A 22,994-nucleotide genomic window follows, 5' to 3' on the forward strand; every position below is an offset into this window, starting at 1 on the left:
TCTGTTTAGATCCTTTGATGCAAAATAAAATCTGTTAGATCTGGATATAAATCGGGATGTTGATATGTAACTATTCATAAGTTTTTTGACATAAATTAGGATATTGATACGTAACAGTTCATAAGTTTTTTGACGTATAATTTTTAAGTAGAATAATTGATAAGTTATGTAATGTAAATAATATCTAAAAAGTGATGGAATATAAGGAGAAAATGAAATATAATTTTAGTTTAGGAAGCAAGGCACAAAATATGGGATAATGTTCAATTTCAACAGTTTATTTACAACCTAAAGTAAAGGGAAAAAGAAAAGAACAAGAACATGAAAATTTTGGTAAAAGAGAGACTGAGAGATAGAGAAGAGTAAAAGGGAAAACTTAAACGTGGTCGGCAGGATTCGAACCTGCGCGGGCAGAGCCCACATGATTTCTAGTCATGCCCGATAACCACTCCGGCACGACCACGGGACGTGCTATGATGCGGTCAGATTAAACAATTTAGAGAAAAAAATTTAACCCCGGAACGAAAATGGGAGGAGATACGAATTCCCTCTTTTATCTGTCCAGTGCCACCACTGGCTGCAGACTGTTTAGTCCTCAATCTTTCTGATATGGGGCTTATTTAATTCTAGTAAGAAAACATATATATTCACAACTTTCTAGTAAATTTTTGCCTTTTCATCTCTTTAATAGCTCAAGTTATAAACTTTAGGTCTTTTTCATCCTTTTCTTGATAATATTTTCGGCAAAGTTCCAATCTTTTTTGCTCATAGGCATTCTACTTACTGCTATGCAGGTATAATTTTGGCGTTGCTTGAATTTCAGAGTGGATTGAATTAGTTTGTACCATGGCTTTAACATTTTTCAGAGGGATAAAAACCTGCCCCTTAGTCCACTATCCATCAGCATATTTTGCAAGGAAAAATGGGTTTTTTTACTGCACTATGGGAAGCACGCAAACCCAATTTGCTACACAAGAAAAGCAGCAATCTGGTGATTCAAAAGTTGTACCAAAAACCTACAGAAAATCACCTGATAAGTTGTTGAAAGACTATGAGGCAATCATAGGGATAGAGACTCATGTGCAGCTTAACACTTCAACTAAGGCATTTTGTGGCTGCCCTTATAGTTATGGGGCTCAACCCAATACTAGCATTTGCCCTGTTTGTATGGGGCTGCCTGGGGCATTGCCAGTTTTGAACTCCAAGGTTGTAGAATATGCAGTGAAATTAGGCCTTGCCCTTAACTGTAAACTGTCTATGGATTCGAAATTTGATAGGAAACAGTATTTTTATCCTGACCTGCCAAAAGGGTACCAGATATCTCAGTTTGATGTTCCAATTGCAAGTGGTGGTTATGTTGATGTTGATCTTCCTGTTGAGTTTGGTGGTGGGCACAGAAAGTTTGGGATTACCAGGGTTCATATGGAAGAGGATGCGGGGAAGTTGCTTCATACTGGCACTGGGAATTATTCTCAGGCAATTATTTGATCATATCTGTTGGACTGATTCGGTATTGGAGACTATAACACCGTCAAACCATCTATTAAATTGGTTTGATGAGCCATTTACTACTGAGATAGTTTTAGCTTTGTGTCTGTTATTAATCTTGTTGCATTGCATATTTGCATTTGTTTGACTGAGCTTGTCATTTTGCTTCTAGTGTATTAGGGTGTAGGTGGTAGTTTGCATGTTACAAATTTTAACACTGGCATTGAATGAGAATCGTGCTTCTTTTATGAAAGCTTGCTTGTAACAAGGATTTGTGTTTTCTAGTGCAGGTGGATTTGAATAGGGCTGGGGTGCCATTGCTTGAGATTGTTTCAGAACCTGATATGAGAACTGGTATTGAAGCCGCAGAATATGCTGCAGAATTGCAGAGGTTAGTTAGATACTTGGGAGTTAGTAATGGTAATATGCAAGAAGGATCACTGCGTTGTGACGTCAATATCTCAATCCGTCCAATTGGGCAGCAAGAATTTGGTACAAAGGTAAACAGGTGCTAATCTTTTGTCATTTTATTAAATAATTATAAGAGATAAGACATAGGCCCATTTCTCACCTCATCCCTTGTGAACTTTCTTGCTAGTATTCACTTTGACTATTTTCTCCAAGACCAGAGCAGTTCAGGTATAGCAATATACCTAAAGTGGAGATCTTATCAAACGAGTATTGGATAGTGTCAAATGGAGTTTTGCCCCTTTTTTATAACTCTTAGCAAATTGCCTCAAGAAGTTTCATCTCTAAATGCTTGTTCTCCAAATGTTTGTCTTACGATTGATCATTCTTCTCCACGAGGGAAGATGCTTCGAGTAGATTTCAGTCCAGTCAATGTATAAGATTCCTGTTAACTTCTTGTCTATATACTGTGAAGCTGCTCCAAGTAAGCGAATAGGGTGTAATGCTTTATGCTTTGGTTCAAAGAACTGATTGGTTCTGGCACCTCACCTGTCTACACCTACATCAACAGGTTGAGATAAAAAATCTGAACTCATTCTCATCAGTTAGTAGAGCCATCGATTTTGAGATTTCAAGACAAGTGCAACTTCACAGTCAAGGTCAGGCTGATCAAATTGTCCAGGAAACTCGTCTTTGGGAAGAAGGCGCTCAGGTTATGTATTTAATTATTGCAAAACTAGTTCTATGGAGGTCTTGTTGTCCACTGATATGTTCTAACTTTTTTTTTTTTGACTACCTCTAGAAAACCATTACAATGAGAAAAAAGGAAGGACTTTCCGACTATCGTTACTTTCCAGAGCCTGATCTTCCCGGAGTTACCCTTACTGAGGAATATCTTGATGGTATTCGGAGTTCTTTACCTGAGCTTCCAGAAATAAAACGTCGGAGGTATGAGAATATGGGTCTCAGCATGCAGGATGTTCTGTTCCTGGCCAATGACATTAATGTAAGTTCTGCTCGTCATTTTTTTATATATTATTTGTTGGTCGTTTAGCTACCTGGAAATCTAACTATACATCCTTTTATGGAAGTTGAGGCATCTTCTTTTCTTCTTCGTCTTCGTTCCCTTCTCAAATCTAAATTCAGAGCTAAGCTTACTTTGATATGTACTGAGCAATCAAGATGTAGATTTCATCCACAGTTCCTTGTATGGAAGAATGAAAATGAAGCTAAATTCATGTTCATGATTAATCATTAATGCTACCCTTGGTATACCCTCCTTCAACAATATCACAAGTTTGGATTATCTGAGCCTGTTTTTTGTTTTGTAAATTGCTTTTTCAAGGTTGCAGAATTTTTTGATGCAACAATAGCAAGTGCGGCTGATATTAAGTTGGCCGCAAATTGGATAATGGGCGACATAGCTGCATACATGAAAAATGAAAAGTTGTCCATCAGTGAGATCAAACTTACTCCTCTGGAGTTGGGTGAGCTTATTGCTTCAATTAAAGGTGGAACTATCAGCGGAAAGATTGGCAAAGAGGTAAAATTATTCATAATTGGCATTAGTTGGACATATCTTCCTATGTATTGGTTGTGGCTATCTGTTGGGATGTGTTAGTTATATATCTATAAGTAGGAGTTCTTGAACCTAAAACCTCCTACTTACAATCTCTCCCCCCCTTACCACCCAACCCAACACACCCCCCCCCCAAAAAAAAAAGAAAGAAAATTTTTCTTCTTTAAATGATATCTAAATTGGAACATTCAGCCCTTTTGTCTTTTCTAACCATTAAATAGCAAAAGTTCTGATAGAGTTTTAAAACTTCATTTAGCTTATTGGAGTGGTTTCATATGTTCTTCAGCGGCCTACTTCTTCTCCCTTTCTCCTGTTGCTCTTCCCCTTTATAAGTAGCTATCTTAGGACCCATGATTGATGCACTTACCGAGGCCTGCATATGACCAACAATCTAATTCAGCCATGCATTAAGAAATAGCCTAAAGCAATGCTGGAAAAGCCACACCTCAATGTTGGGTGGGAAGATTTGCATGTCATACTGACTCAACCTTCTTCTTTTTATTTTTGTCATCAGATTCAGCTATTTCAATTAAGTTTCTATCATAAAATTGCAGATATTATTTGAACTAATGGCCAAGGGCGGGACAGTGCAAGGATTAATAAAAGAAAAGGATTTGGTTCAGGCAAGTCAGTTTACATTACTTTTTATGCTTCACTATAGTTGACTTCCTCAGCACAGAGTAAGAGCTTCCATTTTCATGCTCTGTAACACTGGAGTCAAAGCACTGTTCCGTTTCATACACTTGCCTCTTAGAGATTTGATTCTCTAATTTTTTGAGATTATTGCATGTTGTGTGACTATAGGTAGTATTATAATAAAACATAGTGATTTTTTCATGTTTCTGGACATAACTACAGACATCTTTGTTATTGTTTATGCTCTTTCACATCTAAGTTAGTACATTCATCATACCTGCTTGGGAATGGATTGGGAAAATCCCCACTCCCAGGCGAGTTGTGGAAAGTGTTTGGATGTCCAAGCGAAAAACAATTACTATGAGGTTTGGATTTGGAATGGATGGATGTATAGCCCCTCTCTTTCAATAAATAAGCTGAATAAGGAACTTCAGCAATCCAAACAAGGCACAATAACAAACTAGCAAAAAACAGAGTGACGTACTAGTTGGCATGGCATGATCAGAGGTCCATCTCGTGTCATACTATAATTGGACTGCGAAAGTACCACCAAATTATGACACAACATAAAACAGGCAATTGTGGCATTCTGACAGACGTGTAGGTAAAGCTTATATGGGAAATTCGGTAAATTTTCCCTACCTAAACAAAATGTTTGACAAGACAAGGAATATAAGAGAACCAAAATGTGATTGTGGCTAAATGAAGATTGATTAAGCATTCACATTTGGAATTAAGTTAAAGGGGACCAACCAGAGTTTTCGACAATTAGGAACATTTAGTTGCTTGAGAGCCTGGTCACTTTTTCAGCACTAGACCATTTATTTCTTCTGTATCAACATACCCAGAAATAGGACATAGCACTTTCCACCAAATCTGCAAACAAATTGACATCCTAAATTAACAAAGATAACAAAGAAAATAATTTAAGAGATTACATGAGTAAACCTTAAATTGCAGTACAGTGACCCAGAGCCCCTAAATTTCGTTCATGTCTTGGTGCCTTTTCCGTAACTTGTTTTAGTGACTTCATTGTATTCCTCAAAAGGTCAGCTATAGTATTCTGGCACAAAGTTCCAGGTAGAGTGCACTTTTTCATGTTTAATCGAGTTGAGCTTAAAAATATTTGATCCAAACTTCCTAGAATCAGCACGTTAGTTGGAGTGAAAATGCTGCAGATATGAGCTGTGAGTACGACTGTATTTAAACCAGATTGTAGATGGCAGTGAGATAGCAAAAATGGGTATAGAAGATGTAGTATTTTGGTGTAGAAGGATGGGTTTGAGAGCCTAGAATTTATTAGTACTTGGGTATACAAGATGCTTTGATGAGCCTGCCTTAGTCTTTAAGATTGCTGATGTTCTATTCACCTTGTTTCATAAGCCAGATTGTAGACCGCAGTGAGATAGAAAAAATGGTGGATAAAGTCCTTGCTGGTAATCCAGAGCAGCTGAAACAGTACCGTGGTGGCAAAACCAAGCTACAGGGCTATTTTGCGGGCCAGGTATTCCTGCAGAATGTAGTTGTTTCTTTTATTTTAATGATTTTATGTACTTGTGCAGTGCTTTTTTTTACATCACCCTCCAAATGGTCAGGTAATGAAATCATCAAAGGGCAAGGCAAATCCAAAACTTTTGAACCAGATACTTTTAGAAAAGTTGAATACCGAAACTTGATGCTCTCTATCAGATGGTTTCTCACGGCCAATGCAGCTACAAACATATCCATCCCTCCAATTTCACTTCCTCATCCTGTTATGTAGTTTCCAATGCGTGTGATTGGACGACCACAGACAAACGTCCTCCTTGAAACGAATGTGACTCGATAAGGGTGTTTTAATTGCGAATTGGAGGATGGAAGCTTGATATATTCTAAACAGATTTCTTTTTAGTAATGCTTCATGTATCTGCTGTTGGCTACAAGTCAAACTAATGTGTTAAACGGCACAAGAAGGATGAAATTGTCATCCCTGAGGAAGACTGGCACATTAGCCGGATTATTTCAGTTTTACTGACTTCTTTTTTATATCACTGAATCTTGTTCAATATTTGATACAGCATTTGTCACTCTACATTTGTGAGTAAACTGCTTCGACAAAAAGCTGTTGTTCTTTGGATGGATGCAGTCACAAGCTTGTAAATTTACTCTAAATTCAAAGATTCAGTTCTGCATAAACCTCAGGATTTGATTTCTTGTGGAGCATGTATATTATTGAGGTTGCCTTTGAATATCCCCCGAGGCTACCTCTCCCAAAAGGCAAATCCATCGCATTACGGTGCACCTAATAAAATTATTCTAATAGAAAATCATATTTTTGTTGTTATTTTTTGCCATTTGATTTATGGAGAAATTTTTTTTTTTTTTTAAATTTTAACATTTTAGTTATTCAAATAGAAGTTTCCTAGATATAAATGTGACGTGTTTTTGATAAATTTAAAAGATCTTTCTGTTTTATTTAATTTACTACAACACTGCTGTGTTGAACAGTTTTTTTTTTTAAGATATATATATTTCTTTATTTCTATTTTCGATAGTTGTTGATATTGTAAGTACTTATTCTCATATTATTATTCCATTTGAAAGTTTTTAAATTTATATTGATGACTTAATATATATGTTAATTTGCTGCTTTTTTTTTTAAATATTTCACAAGAATATCTATTTGTGTAAATATTAATATTTTATTGACATAGCGAAAAATGTATACAAGCAGATGTTCGAATTAGTGCATCAAACGTCCATCTACTATATATCTGAACGACTTTCTAATAATAGAAACTTTCTTCACATTACCATTAAAAAAAAAAAAAAAAGGGTCCACCAACATATGAAGATTTTCTCCACCAACTTTGCCTATTTCACATCTCCTATCTACTAGAATATTGATCAACTCATTTTCCCAATGGTTTTATCTTTTTCTCACTTATTTAACATGTTTAGTGCCTAACTTAGTATTTTTATTCTTACCTAATTATAGGGTAATACTTAAACAAGAGAGTAGTTTGGGACTGTTGGGAATGAGTGTACAAAATTATGAAGTGGCAAAAAAAAAAAGAAAAGAAAAGCAGTCCTTGAAAATATTCAGCTCCCCTGTGACATGCATGAAACAAGATGCAATGCAGTCATTCAAGCGGAAAATCAAGCTACATTCATTCTTTGATTCAACGTTTTTGGACACAGCAGCCAACAGTTATTCCTTTTTCATCATAAATTAATGATACAACGATTGCCAGTGCAGAATGCAGTTGATTTTGCAGCTTAATTGTTTTCATCCACAGCTTGACTGTTTACAAATAAGCTCTCTCTTCTTTTAGGAAAGCCTGTGCTTTCTGGATTTGATCCTCTATATTTCAGTTCTTGGTTTGTTCTAAAATTTGGTTCAACAGCAGAAGATATGGAATTCGGATCTGTTCCACCACCACGCCTGTAAGAATTAACTGATCCTCCAGGATATTGGGAAGGAGAGGCATATCTTCTTGATGTGTCTCGTATACCATTACCCCTCGAATCAACCATATCAGCATTCCTCGAAGAATCAGTGAATGATCTATCGCCTGAGCCAGATCCCAATGGAGCTCCGGTTGTCACTGACGTGGAACTGAAAGGATCATCTGGCCCCCAAGAGGTAAGAGATTCCTTCTTGTGGGCAAAGAAATGCCATGCTCCAAAAAGGAAAAGAATAAAAAACAGAACAGGACTCGTCCATTGCATCGTATTGAACTCGCTTCTGAAAACTGGAAGGTTGGAATGATACATCGCCACATAGCCGCTTCCAAGACTGAGAACAACTAGTCTTTCATTGTTACTTGCTACTACTGGTCTCACAAACCCTTTTTTGTCATCTATTTTTCTTTGCTGTTGGTTCAGAAATGATGCTACAATCCCATCAAAGCTTGCAGAGAACAGAAGTTTTGGTCCGCCAGCCCTAACATAATGCTGGGAAGACACATTATACACATAGATCTTCTCCGCATCACCAATAAGCAAGTACCCTTTGATTGCTTGAAATGTTAGAGGCTCTCCCATATCAAACTTCCTCTTGGATCTAACCCTGCATTTGAAGTTCATTATGTCACCGAGCAACAGTACATGGATCAGATCACCTTCTGAAGTAAAACCGTATGCTTTTGACCTCTCTGTGGCATCAAAAACATAGCGTCTCACCACAGAAACGTTCAAACCTTCACAGAAAGATTCTCTAATCTTCATGGTCCTTAAATCTAATGACCCAGCACCAGTTTCTGTTAAAAAGAGAAGTCTCTGCTTCAAGAATGCCAGTGGCCTGCTTGATGGTGAAGCCAAGCCGTAAACTGTCCCATTATCCCTGAACACCCTGATCTTGCCCCTCAAATCTGTAGACAAAATATACCTCTTCCGCCCAACATGATGCACTTCCAAGATAGTGACTGGTGAAACACTATCACCAGCTTGAGGAACGTCAAACTTCACAATAACATCCATCCGAAGTGAGTTCCATTCATCCCCAGTTGAATCTTCCCAAACCCGATGCATCAAAATGGCACCATCCTCGTGCCCTGTGACAACTATGCTCTCATTCTTATAAACCGACATGTAGGATACCATAGCAGTAGTAGGCGATCTGGACAACGTGTCAAACTGACATAAAACATCTCCATTTCTTGCTAAAGCATACACTCTACCCGAATCATCTCCAACCAGAACATACTTACTGAACCCCTCAAAATCTCGGTATGGCAACACATTAATACAAGTGGGATTTGATCCAACTTTCACAGCTGACACAAATTGAAATTTCTCAGACCAAAAAGGACTAAACTTCGTAACCGACACCACCCCTACACTATCTCCATTTTTAACACTACTGTCTAACTTTCCATCTAGAATCTTCTCAACACTCCCATCTCCATCAACCTCACCATATTCTTGCACAGTATCTTGCTTTCTATCAATGGGATATTTAACTTTTGAGCAATCTGATAACTTTGATTCTAATCTAGATAACAGTTCAGTGAAACTTTTCACTAGCTCTTCCATCTTTTCCAGTTGAATTTCCTGCCGTTTCAGTACATCTAAAGCATCACTAACCTCAGGTTTATGTTCAATAACATGCTCATTTTCAGTATCAGTTACAATTTCTGCTGAATTTGATTTCGCAAGAACCCGCATAATACAACATAAGTAAAGTAATAAAAGCAAATGAAGTGTAAAAAACTTGCCTTTTTGAGAGGTTGCCATTGAATAAGAAGCAAGATTTTTAGCTCAAAGCTCTTTTATCATTGCCTGAAGTTTCAGGAGTTTATGCAGATCCTATTGGTTGCTTTATTTTTCGTGGACGTGAAAGATATTTCAGAGCAAGATTGTACTCGTTTCTTTATGGGATTTGGACCTTTTTCCCTTCTCTTTTTTCGGGATTTTAGGAAAGATTTTGGGAGTGGATTTAGGTCAAAAGATCGATTTTTAGATGGTCTTAGGACGTGGTATCGGGAAGACAACGAAGTGAGCAGAAAAGACGGCAGCCTGTAAGAAAAGAGGAAATGAAACAAACAATAATTAGCCATTGATGCCCAAAACTTTTTTGAGTATTTGATTTTGACCCTTGGGATGTTTTCGACAACTATAGATGCTCTAATTTTAGTCCGCGGCTTTAATTTCTTTATTTCTTCAAACAGGTCATATGAATTTAGTTCTAGACTCAATTTGCTTTTAAAGTTAAACTTGTCAAATTGAAGTTAAAGTGTTCTAAATTATAGGAGGTATGGAGAACAAAAATGGTGAGTAAAAGAAGAGATATTTTAGTCATCTCAATACATTTTTACATGATCCTTGCTTGCACATTATCTAATTGATTTTTTGATTGTGTATTTGTACCAATATGCTAACATCATTGGTTGTTTAATATTGATTCACTTGATTCGATCACTTAACTCCTGATTCCTCAACTTCTCCCCTTCTCCTAACAATTCGAATTAACAAAATGAACGTTGGAATGGACATATAATCTATTGCTGTTTAAAGTTTCAGCAGCGCAATTAATTACATAGAGTAATGCTTTACATATCTTGAATATTGACATATATGTGACCATTTTGTGACATATTCAAAAGATATATGCTTGTTTTGCATGTGTATTCTAATAATTATATCTGATGGCAATAGGAATCGAAACATAATCCATCACAGTTTAAAGTTTCGGCAGTGCAATGAATTACGTTTACCTATCTTGAATATTAATATATCTGTGACCAATTTGTGACATACTCAAAAGATATATGCTTATTTTGCACGTGCATTCTAATTTTAGTTATTGAATTCGAACAAGTTGAATATGACGTATTTTAGGCATAGAAAGAAAATAAAATGTTGTTTTCAAAAATTTATTCACGTGTACCGTTGACGCCGCTTTTGGCGAAAAAACAAAAAAAAAATTCTTAGTTTTTTCGTGTAGTCATAAATTCTTATTTATTCACGTGTACCGTTGTACCAAATCTTATGTTTCTCGTGTAGTCAATATAATTCTTGTAGTATTTGATGTCAAATACCACTACCACAAGGTTTTGTTGTAATTTGGAAGTTTAGTTAATGTAATATTTGCTTTAAAATTGTACAGTGCATTATATGTTATGTGCTATATGTTGGACAAGATATTGGTCAATGTCTGAGCAAAGCAACATCAAGAATTGAGGAAGAGAGACTAAAATAGTCATGGTGCAAAAGCGATGATGAGTTGGGAGGTTACAACTACACAGGCAATTCAATGGTCCTCCTAAAGCTGAACCCCAAATTTAGCAAAGAGCCAACGTTGCATGAACTTTGTGAATCACAAATTGGACGTCAATTATCTGTAAAATGAGGACAGCATGTGTTACTTTTCTGGCACGCAGGAAAGCCTAGAAAATGACAGCCTCAGATATTTCACCATCTCCTGCGCTTTGCAATTCTAGTGATACTCTATTTCTATATTCCTTGTATTTCCTCTGATTGCAGAAAGAAGGCAGCGGAGTTTCAGCGGGCGCCATTAATGGTGGTGGTGACCGGTTGCTAGGCTGTAGACCATGGCATGCGGGAGCACACCAGCACGTAAAGTGATGGTGGTCGCGGATCCCTGTCGCGAATCAGCTGCTGCACTTCAATATGCCCTCTCCCATGTAGTGCTTGAAAATGATACGTTAATTCTCCTCCATGTTGAGAATCCTAATAGTGCCTGGAGAATCCCATTTGGTACAATCTTCAGAAAAGCACAGTCGCTCCCTGCTTCTGCCGGTGCCGCCTCCATGTCCTCGTCCTCATCCTCATCCTCAGAAGGTTTTGGTGGTGGTGGAGGAGGAACCATAGATTTTCTCGAAGCAATGAAGCAAGCTTGTGGTATTGCACAGCCTAGGCTAAAAGTTCGTGCACAGAGGGTGGAAATGGATGGAAAGGACAAGGCTTCTGTACTTCTTGCACAAAGCAAAAGTCATGGGGTTGATGTCATTGTTATAGGGCAAAGGACGACTCTCTCCAATGCAATATTAGGGTGAGTTTTCTATTTTCCCCATATACATCATCCATGCATGTTTATAATACGCATAGGGTATACTAAAAGAGATTTTGCACTAGGATTTACATTTGTTCCCCTGAGATGTTGATGTTAAACTTGCAACAATTTCTCAGTTGATGATCAAATTGATCAAAGTAAAATTATCTGAATCTCTCGCTGAGAGTTTCATTCTTCATTTCACCAGTTCTCACCTTAGCTAATACCTCATGCAGAATAAAAGCAGAAAGCAATTTTAAAAATCGGTGAAACCAGGAGAAAAGTTTATATTTACTTGTTCCTGCGTATAATCATTATGATATTTATTCAACTTCCATGAATTCTTCCAGAAAAGAAGTTCCATCCTCAATCAGATTAACTATGCCATCCTCTTAAAGTGTTGTGCTCATGTTCCTATCTGCATTTGTGAGCAGGCCTAAGCGAAGTAGATCATTAAGGGGTCTTGATACGGCGGAGTATTTGATCGAGAACAGCAAATGCACTTGCGTTGGAGTGCAGAGAAAGGCCAATGGAGGATATCTTCTCAACTCAAAAACCCACAAAAACTTCTGGCTACTGGCTTGAGGATATGATATATTACTTATTGTAGTTTGTAAATGATTCAGAGCCTCTTCCTCTCCACCTATTTTCCAGTTGATGTTGTACAATCGATTATTGCTTTTGAGTATTTTGGTTGAAATAGAGGTAGATGAACATATACAATAAGTGCTAAAGTGCAAAGGCTGATAGCAAATGCTACTCAAAACAGAGGCAAGCTCAACAGGGTTGTATTACATAGCTCACGTAGTAGTAGGCTAGTGACATGCATGCTTATCCAGGTGCTAAAGAAGTGTACTTGGGAAAAAGTCCATGTGTGTAGTCGAATAGTCTACAAATTTTACAACTTAGAATAGCTCAATCTAGCTAAAAGTGTAACTAGGGAAAAGTAAGTTACTTGTGTACTGAACTTCTCTAAGTTCTACCCCCAAAAAAAAAAAAACTTCTCTAAGCATATTTTCAAGATGTCCTCCAAATCCAATGTAGAGCTAAAGATGACACTGAAGAAATAAAGGAATAGAAAGAGAAGGACGCATGATAAGCTTTTGTATTACCTAAAGATACAGAACAAGAATCATACAGCAAACCTGTGGGAAAAGGCTTCTGCAATCCTGAAGTTCAAGGGGGGAAAAATTGCCTCCTGATGTCAAAGCATAGCAATTCAATATGAGGCCAAGCCTCAACCATACAAGAAAGAAGACCTATAGAAGATGTAAAAAAGTTTGGCCAGAAATTTGATTGAGAAAGCAGGGCAAAATATAGGACCTATACAAAGCTATGAAAAGCTTAAAGCTCGTCACGCATATGCCGTTCCAATGGCACATCCAACAAGGGAACTGCATCCTCGTTCATCTGGGGAATATTTACACCATTTCCACCACCTCTAGGTAAAACCCCTGCTTCGTTTACCACACCACCTTTTACAGCATCCATAAGCGTCCTCTGCAACTTAAGCAGCCCAATACGCTTTGAAACAACATAAAGAACAGCAAGGGAAAAAAGAAGAAATCCAACAACCATAATTATCCTGCCATGGAAAGCCAAGCATTAGACTAGCAGATGCAGGTCAGAAGCAAAAGTGCAGAAACATTTTCTCCTCTACCTGTCAATGACATCCTGACGTTGCATTGTCGAAAGAAGGTTTCGAGTTCGCATTAGGAGTGAGCGGTGACCTCTGTACTCGCTCTCAGCCTTCCCTAATACTCCAGTTGATTCTTCTGCAGTATTCAAAAATTATATTTTGTTATTCAGCTTCAACAAGTACAAATTCATGAAAGAATAGACAGCTCCATATTTCCCAATATTATGATAAATAAAAGACTAGCTAATCTTGCAATAAAATGCCATGCAGCAGGATGAACAGAGAAAATTTCTTCCAATGCTCTTAGTAGAAAATCTTTGGATACATATCTCAGCCAAAAATGTAACGATCTAAATTCTTAAAAATAAATCTCCAGCGCAAGTATTTGAGGTGCATTATTAATCGTCTAGTTTTGAGATTAGAATACATCTCATCACCTCAACTTTATTAAACAACGAATATAGTATTTATATTGTGACCTTAATTAAGTAGTTATATCAGATATATGGAATAACCAAACAAAAGCATTCAGAAACATCAGTATTAGAATTTGAAATGAGAATCACGCAGCAGACTAGCTGAAGAATTAAATGTCAATCATCTTCCCCAGCGAAACAAAGTTAATTTCTCCAGGCCCCAAATTAATGGAACTGCAAATGCCTACTTTTAGTCAACATGACAACATTCATTCTACATATCCAATCCAAGAATGACCCACAAAGAATGCTTGAGAAACTTGTGCATAAGAATAAAATAACAGCTAACTAGTATTATTTGCTTAGGAAAAAGGTAAAAAATAAGTATTTTGAGATAGAAGATACTAGTTCAAGAGCAAATATCTATATTAGGGAAAAAGAACTCACCAAAAGTCACAAGTGTGCTTGCACTTCGATCAACTTCCTGTAACATTTACTAATGAATGAGAAACTATCATATACACATCAGGAAAAGGAATAACAGAGACATATAGGTACTAACCTGGACCATCAGCTGACGGGTGCGTCGAAGGCTCTCAGTGATACTTTCAGCTGCAGATGTCATTCCTGCTTTTGTCCTAATAAGTAGTATGATAATACAGAACGTGTAAAGTCACATTCTTGATCAATAAGGATTCCTCTATCATTCCTAAAACCACAAGAGACAATCATGTAAGGTTTTAGCAAAGCAGAAGCATATTAGACTTACTGTAGATTCCGCCTCCGAATGGTAGACTCTTCTCCACCTCCCAAAAGAAGCTCCCTCTGCAGTCAACCAACAATATGCAGTTTAAACACCTAACAAGCAGTGGAACCAACATAATGTAGAAAGCTCATTACCTCTTGTTGAGCAGTTTTTCTGATATTCTCCTTAGCTCTCAGATTAGCTTTTCTCAAACTTGATCTCAAGCTGCATTTCCAACAAAATAAATGTGTAACATATCACCATGTAGATATTCCTCACAGATATGTAATGTAGTCATGTGTTAACATAAACACATCTCTTTGAATCAATCATTCATAACAACAAAAGTCACAAGAAGATTTCTGCCAACAATTTCTGGAGTTGACATAATCTTAGTCTGTGGGCATGTAGCCATTCTCTCACTCACTCACACATACGCGGGCACGCGCACACACATTCTCTCTCTCTCTCACAACATCATATATGAGTACAGGCTATATATATGCTCAAAACAAAATTTTTCTTTGTGTGCCATACCCAGCAGCCAAAAGAAACGACAAGTAGAAAGACATAAACTTTGTAAAGATTTATGACATGAAACAAAACTATAAACCCCAGAGTGAATCTACAATGAAAACTTCTAGTTCTTGACATGACATTGATTTAAGTTCCTGAAAATAAATGGTCAAGAATTCATCATGTGACCTTTTATAACACTTCCAGATCAACCAATTTTAACACAAATCTCTGATTTCAATAAATTTATCAGCAAACCTAAAAAGATTTCCGCATTTCAATCATCTAAACATCTTAAGCAGTTAAACTATCCCAAGAAATGCCTATGAATGTCCACAAACTGGTTGCATATATCATCAAAATTTTCACATGTATCTACGAGCCTTCCAATCCCATGTCATAATTTAAAATACAGTAATACACATTAAAAAAAAACAGCACAATGCTTGTCTTATCAGAATATAAAGTTTCCATTTTTCAATTCAGTAAGTCACCTACATTTTACACTTAAAGAAGCTCCAGAAAAAAAATTTAAAAAAAAAACACAGTTAAATATTAATATTAAACAGAAAAGGGTGCCCCTAAAATTTGTTAACATGAAAAAAAATGAATAAAGCGGGGTACCTTTCGATTTGCTTCTGCCAAGAATTAGCCAAATCTTGAGCCTGTTGAACTTGATCATCAGAGGGAAGTTGAGGGGCTAAGAGATCAAGCTTAAAATGGAGCGACTGCAGAAGATTCAAACCATCTTGAGCAAGCCCATTTAATCTTGGTAATGAATTTTTACTCTGATGGTGCTCTTCTTCTTCTACTGATGAGGATGATAATTTTTGGCTGGATTTTCCATATTTTTCAATTGATTTAATATTTTTTGAAAGCTGTTCTTCTGTTTCTCGAAATTCTTTCTTCACCTTCTCCACTTCCTCTACCACTGGGTCCATGTCGTTTTTCATGCTCTTGGCGGGTCGTTTTGAGGTCGAAGATTGGAGGTTATGGTGGGATTTTTGTAAAAGAAACTGGAAGGAGGAAGGAATAGAAAAGGGACCCGGTTTTTGAAGTAAGGACGGTTTGCACCGGTTGGACCGGATGAGATATGACAGTGGGATGGTTCGACCAATTTTTATGCAGTAACGCCTTAATTACCTTGATTAAGGTGGAAAAAAGTCCTTATTTTTAAGTTTAAACACACTAAGTTGAAACATGAGTGTATTTGAGTTGAAGATTATTCTGAAAATTCTACGAAATATTTTTTTTGACGTGATATATATGAAATAAAACAATAATTTAAAAAAAAAGATAATGTAAAAAGGCGTTTGAAAAATCTCAATGATTTTTTTATTATAATTTTTTTTTTTTGCAAATAATGTGCAGTCCCAAAGTTTTCCATTTGCAACTTATAAAAATTAAGCTGGTTGTAGATAGATTTGATGATATCTTATTATGATTTGATTTATATCTTAAATGATAAAAGTTATGGAAAAATGTAATCCATTTGTGTCTGTTGAACCAAAATGTAGTCATTTTCGGTTCTCTATCAGTCTATTTAGACTTTAACATTCCAATAGTGGTCAATAACCAAAAGACAGCCTTTTTGTATTCTGTTTTTGTATTCATGATCCTCCACTGCTAAGAATTTCTATTTTTTAAATAACTATAAATTCGAAAAATGCTCCTTTTATCACAAGGCAAATGAGAAACATCCTTGAATTAAAAGCTAGCTCTGTTGGATCCTTAACTGGAAATAAAAGGCATAAATAGAACATTTATGGTCATTGTGAATAAGTGTAAAAATGATTGCCTGATCCAACAGGTCAATCAAAGATGGCATATAAAACTGTGGAAAAAAGGAACAACTTGATGTATTATTAATCAGTAGGCTAAAGACAGTTGAATCAATACATTGATATTCCATCATAAGAACAAGACTCCTCAAGTCTGACATGGAAAAGAACACTACTGCAATTTGGATTCTAATATGGACTACTATCTAATAAACTTTGAAGAGCTTACAAATTGAAACTGCACAAGATAAGAGTATCTTTATGAATTTCTCTTAAACCCCAACTTGAAAAAGAAACTATTGCTACGCAACTGTGCAGAAAAGATTGGAACTTTAATCACTCAGAAAACGTTATTCTTGATAGCTAGACTATCTGAAGTAAGAAAGCAACAAATCTCGAGCTCAGAAAGCTGTCAATTTGTAGTAGCAACTCTTTCCAGTAAGAAGAATCTGATAGCCTTTGCCGCAGGGACACTTGAAATGGAGAATCAGACACTCCCCATTTCTCTCCACCCAAACAGCTTCTTCGCAAGGTCCTCCTTCACTTCCGGCAACTTGGCACACTTCAGAATTATCCTGTGCAAACTTCAGAGTTCAGAAATGGCACACAATTGATCAACTGGAAATTAAATTTAGAGTTACAACTAAACAAAGATTATCAGAGGAAGAACCGCAACAAAGAAGCAGACACCTAAAAACTGCACCATCAGAACAAATGAAAATTCAAGAAAGATAAGGGGAAAAAAGAAAATGGGAAAATGTCATAAGATTGATTTAGAACTAAATTAAAACTACCAACAAGGGACTACAACAAGAAACTCAAAAAATAAAAAAAAAATTCAGATTCCAACACGGATTCAAGAAAAACTAGCAAAAAGTATGATGAAAACATAGGATTTGATAGAAGGTATAGTGAATGATTGATTGTCGGACCTTTGAAAGATCGTCATTATCTTCAGAATCAGAGCAGCTATCCTCTTCACCTTCCTTTATGACTTCATTCCACCATTGTCTCATTTCTCTCAGCCTATCCTTCATTCTTTTCAGCCTCTGTATATTCAACAAAAGAAGAATAATTGGTTGGGTAAAATACGCCCAGAAGATTGGCGGAAGTCTTGGGTAGAATCAAAGGTAAAGAACCCAGAAAATACCTTGGTATTAGGAGTCTCTTCTTTCAAATTCAGGCCAGCCTCTCCAGCACTTGGTGACCACGTGACTTTTCTTGCTGCTGGAGGCCGAGGCGGTGTGGTGGTTGTCACCACCTGATAAGAAGCTGAAGTGGGATCAGAGATTGTACGGTAAAGAGGACCAGATGGCGAAGTAGCCACAGGATTGACCATAGAACTCTCCGGCAACTGGTTATTCAACAAACTGCCCAAAGAAATTTGAGCTTGATCAGAGAGATTGCTGGCTCCGGGAGAGTTGATTAGATCGGAAATAGTCCGGCGAAGAGCAGGGGACGATAAGGATGATGATGATGCATTAGAGAAAGTGGCCGGAAGTGGGAGTTTACTGAAGCCAAGAATGCAGCGGTCGCCAGAAAACGTGGTGGTGGAGGAAGATGGAGGTAGAAGTGTGGCCCTCTTGGAAGAGGGTTGTTGGAGGGAAGACCAAGACGAAGGGGACTGTCTCTTGGTTGAGCCGCATTTGTTGCAGGGGTCCATGGAGGAGGAGGAGGAGAAGAGTGGGGCAGCAGTGGTGGTGACGGTGGATTGGTGGTTGCCGGGGTTGCCGGTGGTGGTGGAGTTGAGGTGGAGCTTGGCTAGGAGATTGAGAGCGGTGGCGTCAACTGCAGTGTTTTCTTGGTGATGGGAGAATTCTTGGGAGAAACCAGAATCTTGATTAGCCATTTCTGTTCAGCTCTGTTTCTCTTTAATAACTGTCAATAACTGTTTTTTCAAAAGACTTGGCGGGGTATTATACTGTGAGGCTGATTGGGATATATAAAAGGAGTTGTTTAGGGATTTTTTTATTGTTCTTTTTTTTTTAATTATAAATTTGTGGGAATTTGTTGCTGCTAGTTGCTAAACAGAAGAAGAAAAAGGATGAAGAAAAGAAAAGGCCATATGGGAAAAGGAGAGATTATTAAAGGTTGTGAAATGGCTAACTTCCATTAGGCCAGTCTACTCTTCTTTGCTTATCCAGGTCATATTACCGACTGGTGTCTACCATCGATCATCGTCATGGAACAGAATCCGAGGGGTTCCGTTCTCTCCATAGGTCTCTCTCACCATCATAACCCTATCCCATTCGGACGGCAACGGCCGATTCTTCACCATGTGCTCGAGATAGTTGGTGATCAACTCTTCGTCAGTTGGACAGAACCGAACCCCAAACCCAAAACAGCTCATCTGGTTAACATCTCTCAAATGTTTTCTTGATGTGAATTTGTTTCCTAAGATTGTTTCGTCAGTTGTTTCTGCTTTCTAATAGAAGGTTTTGTTGGTCTTCTCGGGTTCACTCGAGGCTTCTCAAGATCGAAGTGAGGAAATTTGTTGCATGCAATTAGTAGAGGTTAGAGAGGACTTTCCAAATATCGGTTATCCTCGAGAATGTTACTTTCGTTTTCTCGACTTTGTCAATCGTATGTCTGCAAATTAGTTTTCTAACTGCTGTCTGTAACAGAAACCTTCATGTGCGTACCTTCATAGAATTCGGTCTGTGCAACAAGCACACAGACAATCGTCCTCTTTTTAAGTAATATATATATGACTAAACTCAATCCAGGGGGTTGATCTTATACACGCACAAGCCACAGTATCACATAGAAAACGATAGCAGATGATGTATTGGCTCATAATGTTGATCTTTAAACTTTTACAAAATTCAAAGCTGTCAGACAACAGTTCCATTCTTCCCGAGTTCTCGCTGTCTGGCACGTTCCATCTTCCTCTTACGCCATTCCTCTAGAGCTGTAGAAACCAAGAACAAAGGAAAAAAAAAAATCCTTTCAGTTCAATACCAATGTCAGCCTCAGTAGATGATTAACATATTCTGAATTACTGACTCTATTATGACCAATCAACCTGTTCATAAATCCCTCTCAAGAACCTGCATATAACATAATGTTGTGCCGAAGCACAGCTGACATTGACTACAGCTCAGCATCTCTCTAAGAAGTTCTCCATTGGTTTAAGCGGTATTTGAAATGTAAAGCAACACTATCAAAGATTGCATATACATACTTCAACTTCAAGGATGAGGAAGGAAAAAAAAAAGGCTTGAAATTCAAGTTCTACATGGTGACCATGATGGAGAATATTGTGAATATCAATGCTTTATGGTTAAAGGAAAAAAAATTTTGTCTACTGCCTGAATTTTGATTTAAACATGCAGCAACTTTAAGTGACATGTCTAGTAAGAATTACACTTTACAAGGAACACATAATTAAGCTGCCAGATGAACTAAGACCGATGTGCAATAAAACTATCAGTCGTCGATATGAGAACCAGCTCCCAGAACATATTTCTTAAATATTAGTCAATAAACGTTCTTGACAACTTATAATTAAATACAATGTAGTGAGCCAACCACAAAAAAACTTCATGCACTAATAAAACTATACTCTAGGATTATTAAGTTTCACACAAATAAAAAGTACTTGTCATGCCAAATTTAGTAAAAAGTCCTTCATGAGAACCTTTTTATTGGTGCAATTTCAACGTCTGTGAATTAAACAAAGAATGTTTCCAAATATTTCTCATCTGTAACCAATACATTTAGCTGAAAATGAATAAGAAGCTGTACCCGGCTCCATGACTATTTTATACTGAAATAAACAATTAATGTTGTATGAGTAATGATTGGTAAATTTGACCCATAATTGGGTAGATTTAGGCTGTGATTCCTAACGGTTTATACCTTCTAATAAGCACTAATTTAGGTTAAGAGACAGAGCTAAAAATATGGGGCAAAATTTTAGAAATTACCTTTGAGGCTGCCAGCATCTGAATATGAGCGAAGATTATTCAGCCTAGATACTAAGTCCGAAGCAGCACCCTGCTTGGTATCTTTCTGTTTTACAGCCTCTGGTTCTACATGTGCTTCTTTTTCAATTTCTTTCACCTAAAACAAATAGATATTAACTTTTTAGATATCACATCCGCATACCAGAATACTCAATTTCACCATATGAAGATACACTATCATGTAACCATCACAAATAATACGAACCCATATCAAGAGATGGAAGAGTTCAAGCGACCATTTTATTTCTCACATCTTCTGGATACCAGTGCTTAAATAAATTGTTACAACTGGCAATACAATATGGTAATAGAAGTCAAAGAATTTGTACTCACTCTTTTAATCAAATCCACAGGTATCATGGCACGGCGTATCTCCTCGGATTCCTTAATGTGCCTAAGTAAAACTGCATTTACAGGATAGACAAACATATTACTGAATAAGCAAGATTGCAGTCCATAAAATGTGTTAAGTACCAAGAAAATAACGAAAATTTTCAAAGAGCATCAACATAACTAACTATTTCCAGACAAAGTAATACTACTAAACAAAATATGAGGATAAGATGTATTCAGGTATCCTAAAGGATAAAACAGCTTCCATCTTGGTTCAGACATGATCATTGGATGCTACATTACAATTATCTACAAGTTATATAACCCACATAGCTACATCCGGCAAAGGGTTGTTTCCACCAACATTTCTTACCTATTCTATCAATATCCTCTCCATGAATTTTATTCTTCCCAATTCCTACAGGTGATGGGCTAGAAACTGTTTTACCAGCTTTCGCAAGATTCCCTCACCAACTAAAAAGCTGCTCCAAAAAGCAGAACTACTCAAATCTTATTCCCTTGAAAAAAATGTTTTCTCACAATTGAAGAGCTACGATTAATCATCAAAACACAAGACACCATACTCACTAGTCATTGGCAGGAAATTAATCAAAACAGTAGCGGACACAAAAACAAGCTGTAAATCTGTATCTTTTTTGAGCCCGTTTCCCATTACCAACCACTCAAAAGAAGTTGATACTCTCAGCCCAGTCCATCAATCCATCACAATCCCAGTAAATCATCACTCAACAATCTTGAAAACCGCAGATTAGCATCATAAATCCGAATTACGTATACTGAAATCTTAATTCAGGATTTAGCAATATTAAATCAGACTTATCCCAGAAGCCCACAAGTTGAATTTAGGAAGAAACAGTAGAATCCACCAATAAAAATGAAAAAAATTGGAGAGAGAGGAACCTGAATTGGATTGGTGAGAAGAAGAGAATTTGCCAAAAGAAGAAGCAGAGAGGAATCCCTGAAGCAAGAAAAGGGCAGTGAGCACGTTGAATAAGCAGACAACAATGGTAGCATGCTTGAAGCTTAGCCATCTTAATTTCCACCACTGCTGGACTTGATGTGCTTTTTCCATCATCAACCCCTTCAATTGACTCCCACAGGACCCTGTTTCTTTTGCCCCTTCAGCGTTTGTTTCTGTTTCCTTACTCCTTACAACCTTTTAACAAAAGGAATACCTTGGAAGTTTTGGAAAATTGCACAAGAACCCTGCTGAAAATTCATAGCCCATTTCGATCGTATTTTTGGGAAATTTTTGAAAAAAAAAATTACTATGGTATTTTTGAGGATGCCATGTATATAAGATAAGTATATAGGATAAAATGGTTATTAAATATTGCATCAAAAGAATATTCATAAATATTGTAAAAAAATTTCCATAAAAATTCATAATCCAAACAACACGAATCTTCCTCCGATTTCATTTAAAGTGTTATGTCTTGGATATTTTTTAATAATGGAGAAGGTTGGATTCGATTGGGTGGTAAAGTGGCAAAAAAAATTACTGTTTTTTTTCTATATTTACCTTTATTTTATGTTAGACTCAAATTTGAATTTTGGATTTTAGAAGGCAAATTTGGAAGCAAAAGTACTAACTTTACAATCTTTTTAAAAGATCAGAATCTAACATTACAATCGCTTCACTATTCTTAAAATATTAGAATCCTCAAATATGAAAAATAAATAAATTTTTTTGAGATGCTGGGAGTAATCAAATGTAATTATACAAATGAGATTCAATTCTAACTTTACTCACCGATTTATAAACTATTACCATAAATTAGTAGCCCTCGGCCACCTTTTTTTTTTTTTTTTCCTTTGTCCCTTTTTGAATTTGTGGATTTTTGTAATTAAATTTCTACTATATAACTATAGCACCAAATGCATCTTATTCCACCCAAGACTATCAGCCTCTTATTTTTAATTTGGTAAGACAACACATAGTTTCTGGCAATTTTTCACTTCGAACTTA

General features: G+C 36.8%; 6 protein-coding genes and 1 non-coding gene across 9 annotated transcripts; 2 read left to right on the forward strand and 5 right to left on the reverse strand.

Moving 5' to 3' along the window:
* Window positions 1-381: 381 nt before the first annotated feature.
* TRNAS-AGA lies at window positions 382-463 on the reverse strand. Its single transcript has one exon. It is a non-coding gene; the product is annotated as a tRNA-Ser (tRNA).
* A 111-nt stretch (window positions 464-574) lies between these two features.
* On the forward strand, window positions 575-6,434 carry LOC113764895 (glutamyl-tRNA(Gln) amidotransferase subunit B, chloroplastic/mitochondrial). Of its 3 annotated transcripts, none has more exons than XM_027308938.1 (9): window positions 575-639; window positions 795-1,476; window positions 1,779-1,988; window positions 2,468-2,608; window positions 2,699-2,902; window positions 3,242-3,439; window positions 4,030-4,098; window positions 5,499-5,615; window positions 5,707-6,434. In XM_027308938.1, exons 2-9 carry the CDS (start codon window positions 847-849, stop codon window positions 5,785-5,787), a joined length of 1,650 nt encoding a protein of 549 aa, XP_027164739.1. In that variant the 5' UTR covers window positions 575-639; window positions 795-846; the 3' UTR covers window positions 5,788-6,434. The 3 variants fall into 3 exon arrangements, with proteins under 3 accessions (XP_027164739.1, XP_027164738.1, XP_027164740.1); XM_027308937.1 differs by having other exon boundaries at window positions 575-629; XM_027308939.1 differs by lacking the exon at window positions 575-639 and having other exon boundaries at window positions 722-1,476.
* Window positions 6,435-7,236: 802 nt separating this feature from the next.
* On the reverse strand, window positions 7,237-9,584 carry LOC113765463 (uncharacterized membrane protein At1g75140-like). The gene has a single exon (XM_027309653.1). It carries the CDS (start codon window positions 9,326-9,328, stop codon window positions 7,370-7,372), a length of 1,959 nt encoding a protein of 652 aa, XP_027165454.1. The 5' UTR covers window positions 9,329-9,584; the 3' UTR covers window positions 7,237-7,369.
* Window positions 9,585-11,078: 1,494 nt separating this feature from the next.
* On the forward strand, window positions 11,079-12,332 carry LOC113767017. Its single transcript, XM_027311190.1, has 2 exons — window positions 11,079-11,606; window positions 12,041-12,332. The coding sequence occupies exons 1-2, from the start codon at window positions 11,146-11,148 to the stop codon at window positions 12,189-12,191; spliced, it is 612 nt and encodes a 203-aa protein (XP_027166991.1). The 5' UTR covers window positions 11,079-11,145; the 3' UTR covers window positions 12,192-12,332.
* A 349-nt stretch (window positions 12,333-12,681) lies between these two features.
* Window positions 12,682-15,923, reverse strand: LOC113767016. Its single transcript, XM_027311189.1, has 7 exons — window positions 15,547-15,923; window positions 14,562-14,631; window positions 14,431-14,486; window positions 14,224-14,299; window positions 14,109-14,145; window positions 13,267-13,381; window positions 12,682-13,191 (listed from the first exon to the last, which is right to left on the reverse strand). Exons 1-7 carry the CDS (start codon window positions 15,873-15,875, stop codon window positions 12,951-12,953), a joined length of 924 nt encoding a protein of 307 aa, XP_027166990.1. The 5' UTR covers window positions 15,876-15,923; the 3' UTR covers window positions 12,682-12,950.
* Window positions 15,924-16,908: 985 nt separating this feature from the next.
* Window positions 16,909-18,391, reverse strand: LOC113767139. Its single transcript, XM_027311317.1, has 3 exons — window positions 17,854-18,391; window positions 17,636-17,752; window positions 16,909-17,278 (listed from the first exon to the last, which is right to left on the reverse strand). Exons 1-3 carry the CDS (start codon window positions 18,364-18,366, stop codon window positions 17,105-17,107), a joined length of 804 nt encoding a protein of 267 aa, XP_027167118.1. The 5' UTR covers window positions 18,367-18,391; the 3' UTR covers window positions 16,909-17,104.
* Window positions 18,392-19,342: 951 nt separating this feature from the next.
* LOC113765320 lies at window positions 19,343-22,194 on the reverse strand. Its single transcript, XM_027309453.1, has 4 exons — window positions 21,926-22,194; window positions 21,005-21,075; window positions 20,633-20,768; window positions 19,343-19,614 (listed from the first exon to the last, which is right to left on the reverse strand). Exons 1-4 carry the CDS (start codon window positions 22,098-22,100, stop codon window positions 19,538-19,540), a joined length of 459 nt encoding a protein of 152 aa, XP_027165254.1. The 5' UTR covers window positions 22,101-22,194; the 3' UTR covers window positions 19,343-19,537.
* Between the last annotated feature and the right edge of the window lie 800 nt (window positions 22,195-22,994).

Source organism: Coffea eugenioides, chromosome 3 (assembly GCF_003713205.1).
Source record: "Coffea eugenioides isolate CCC68of chromosome 3, Ceug_1.0, whole genome shotgun sequence".
Lineage (NCBI taxonomy): Eukaryota > Viridiplantae > Streptophyta > Magnoliopsida > Gentianales > Rubiaceae > Coffea > Coffea eugenioides.

Excerpts from the sequence above, each read along its gene's own strand:
- LOC113764895 (XM_027308938.1), top strand. The coding sequence starts at position 847 with ATGGCTTTAACATTTTTCAGAGGGATAAAAACCTGCCCCTTAGTCCAC. Across the intron at positions 1,989-2,467 it reads AGCAAGAATTTGGTACAAAG|GTTGAGATAAAAAATCTGAA; the intron begins GTAAACAGGTGC and ends CTACATCAACAG. Across the intron at positions 4,099-5,498 it reads AAGAAAAGGATTTGGTTCAG|ATTGTAGACCGCAGTGAGAT; the intron begins GCAAGTCAGTTT and ends TTCATAAGCCAG.
- LOC113765463 (XM_027309653.1), bottom strand. The coding sequence starts at position 9,328 with ATGGCAACCTCTCAAAAAGGCAAGTTTTTTACACTTCATTTGCTTTTA.
- LOC113767017 (XM_027311190.1), top strand. The coding sequence starts at position 11,146 with ATGGCATGCGGGAGCACACCAGCACGTAAAGTGATGGTGGTCGCGGAT. Across the intron at positions 11,607-12,040 it reads CTCTCCAATGCAATATTAGG|GCCTAAGCGAAGTAGATCAT; the intron begins GTGAGTTTTCTA and ends ATTTGTGAGCAG.
- LOC113767016 (XM_027311189.1), bottom strand. The coding sequence starts at position 15,875 with ATGAAAAACGACATGGACCCAGTGGTAGAGGAAGTGGAGAAGGTGAAG. Across the intron at positions 14,632-15,546 it reads TGGCAGAAGCAAATCGAAAG|CTTGAGATCAAGTTTGAGAA; the intron begins GTACCCCGCTTT and ends TTGGAAATGCAG. Across the intron at positions 14,146-14,223 it reads CCCGTCAGCTGATGGTCCAG|GAAGTTGATCGAAGTGCAAG; the intron begins GTTAGTACCTAT and ends TAAATGTTACAG.
- LOC113767139 (XM_027311317.1), bottom strand. The coding sequence starts at position 18,366 with ATGGACCCCTGCAACAAATGCGGCTCAACCAAGAGACAGTCCCCTTCG. Across the intron at positions 17,753-17,853 it reads AAGAGACTCCTAATACCAAG|AGGCTGAAAAGAATGAAGGA; the intron begins GTATTTTCTGGG and ends TTGAATATACAG. Across the intron at positions 17,279-17,635 it reads ATAATGACGATCTTTCAAAG|GATAATTCTGAAGTGTGCCA; the intron begins GTCCGACAATCA and ends AAGTTTGCACAG.
- LOC113765320 (XM_027309453.1), bottom strand. The coding sequence starts at position 22,100 with ATGATGGAAAAAGCACATCAAGTCCAGCAGTGGTGGAAATTAAGATGG. Across the intron at positions 21,076-21,925 it reads TTCTCACCAATCCAATTCAG|TTTTACTTAGGCACATTAAG; the intron begins GTTCCTCTCTCT and ends CTGTAAATGCAG. Across the intron at positions 19,615-20,632 it reads AGATGCTGGCAGCCTCAAAG|CTCTAGAGGAATGGCGTAAG; the intron begins GTAATTTCTAAA and ends TGGTTTCTACAG.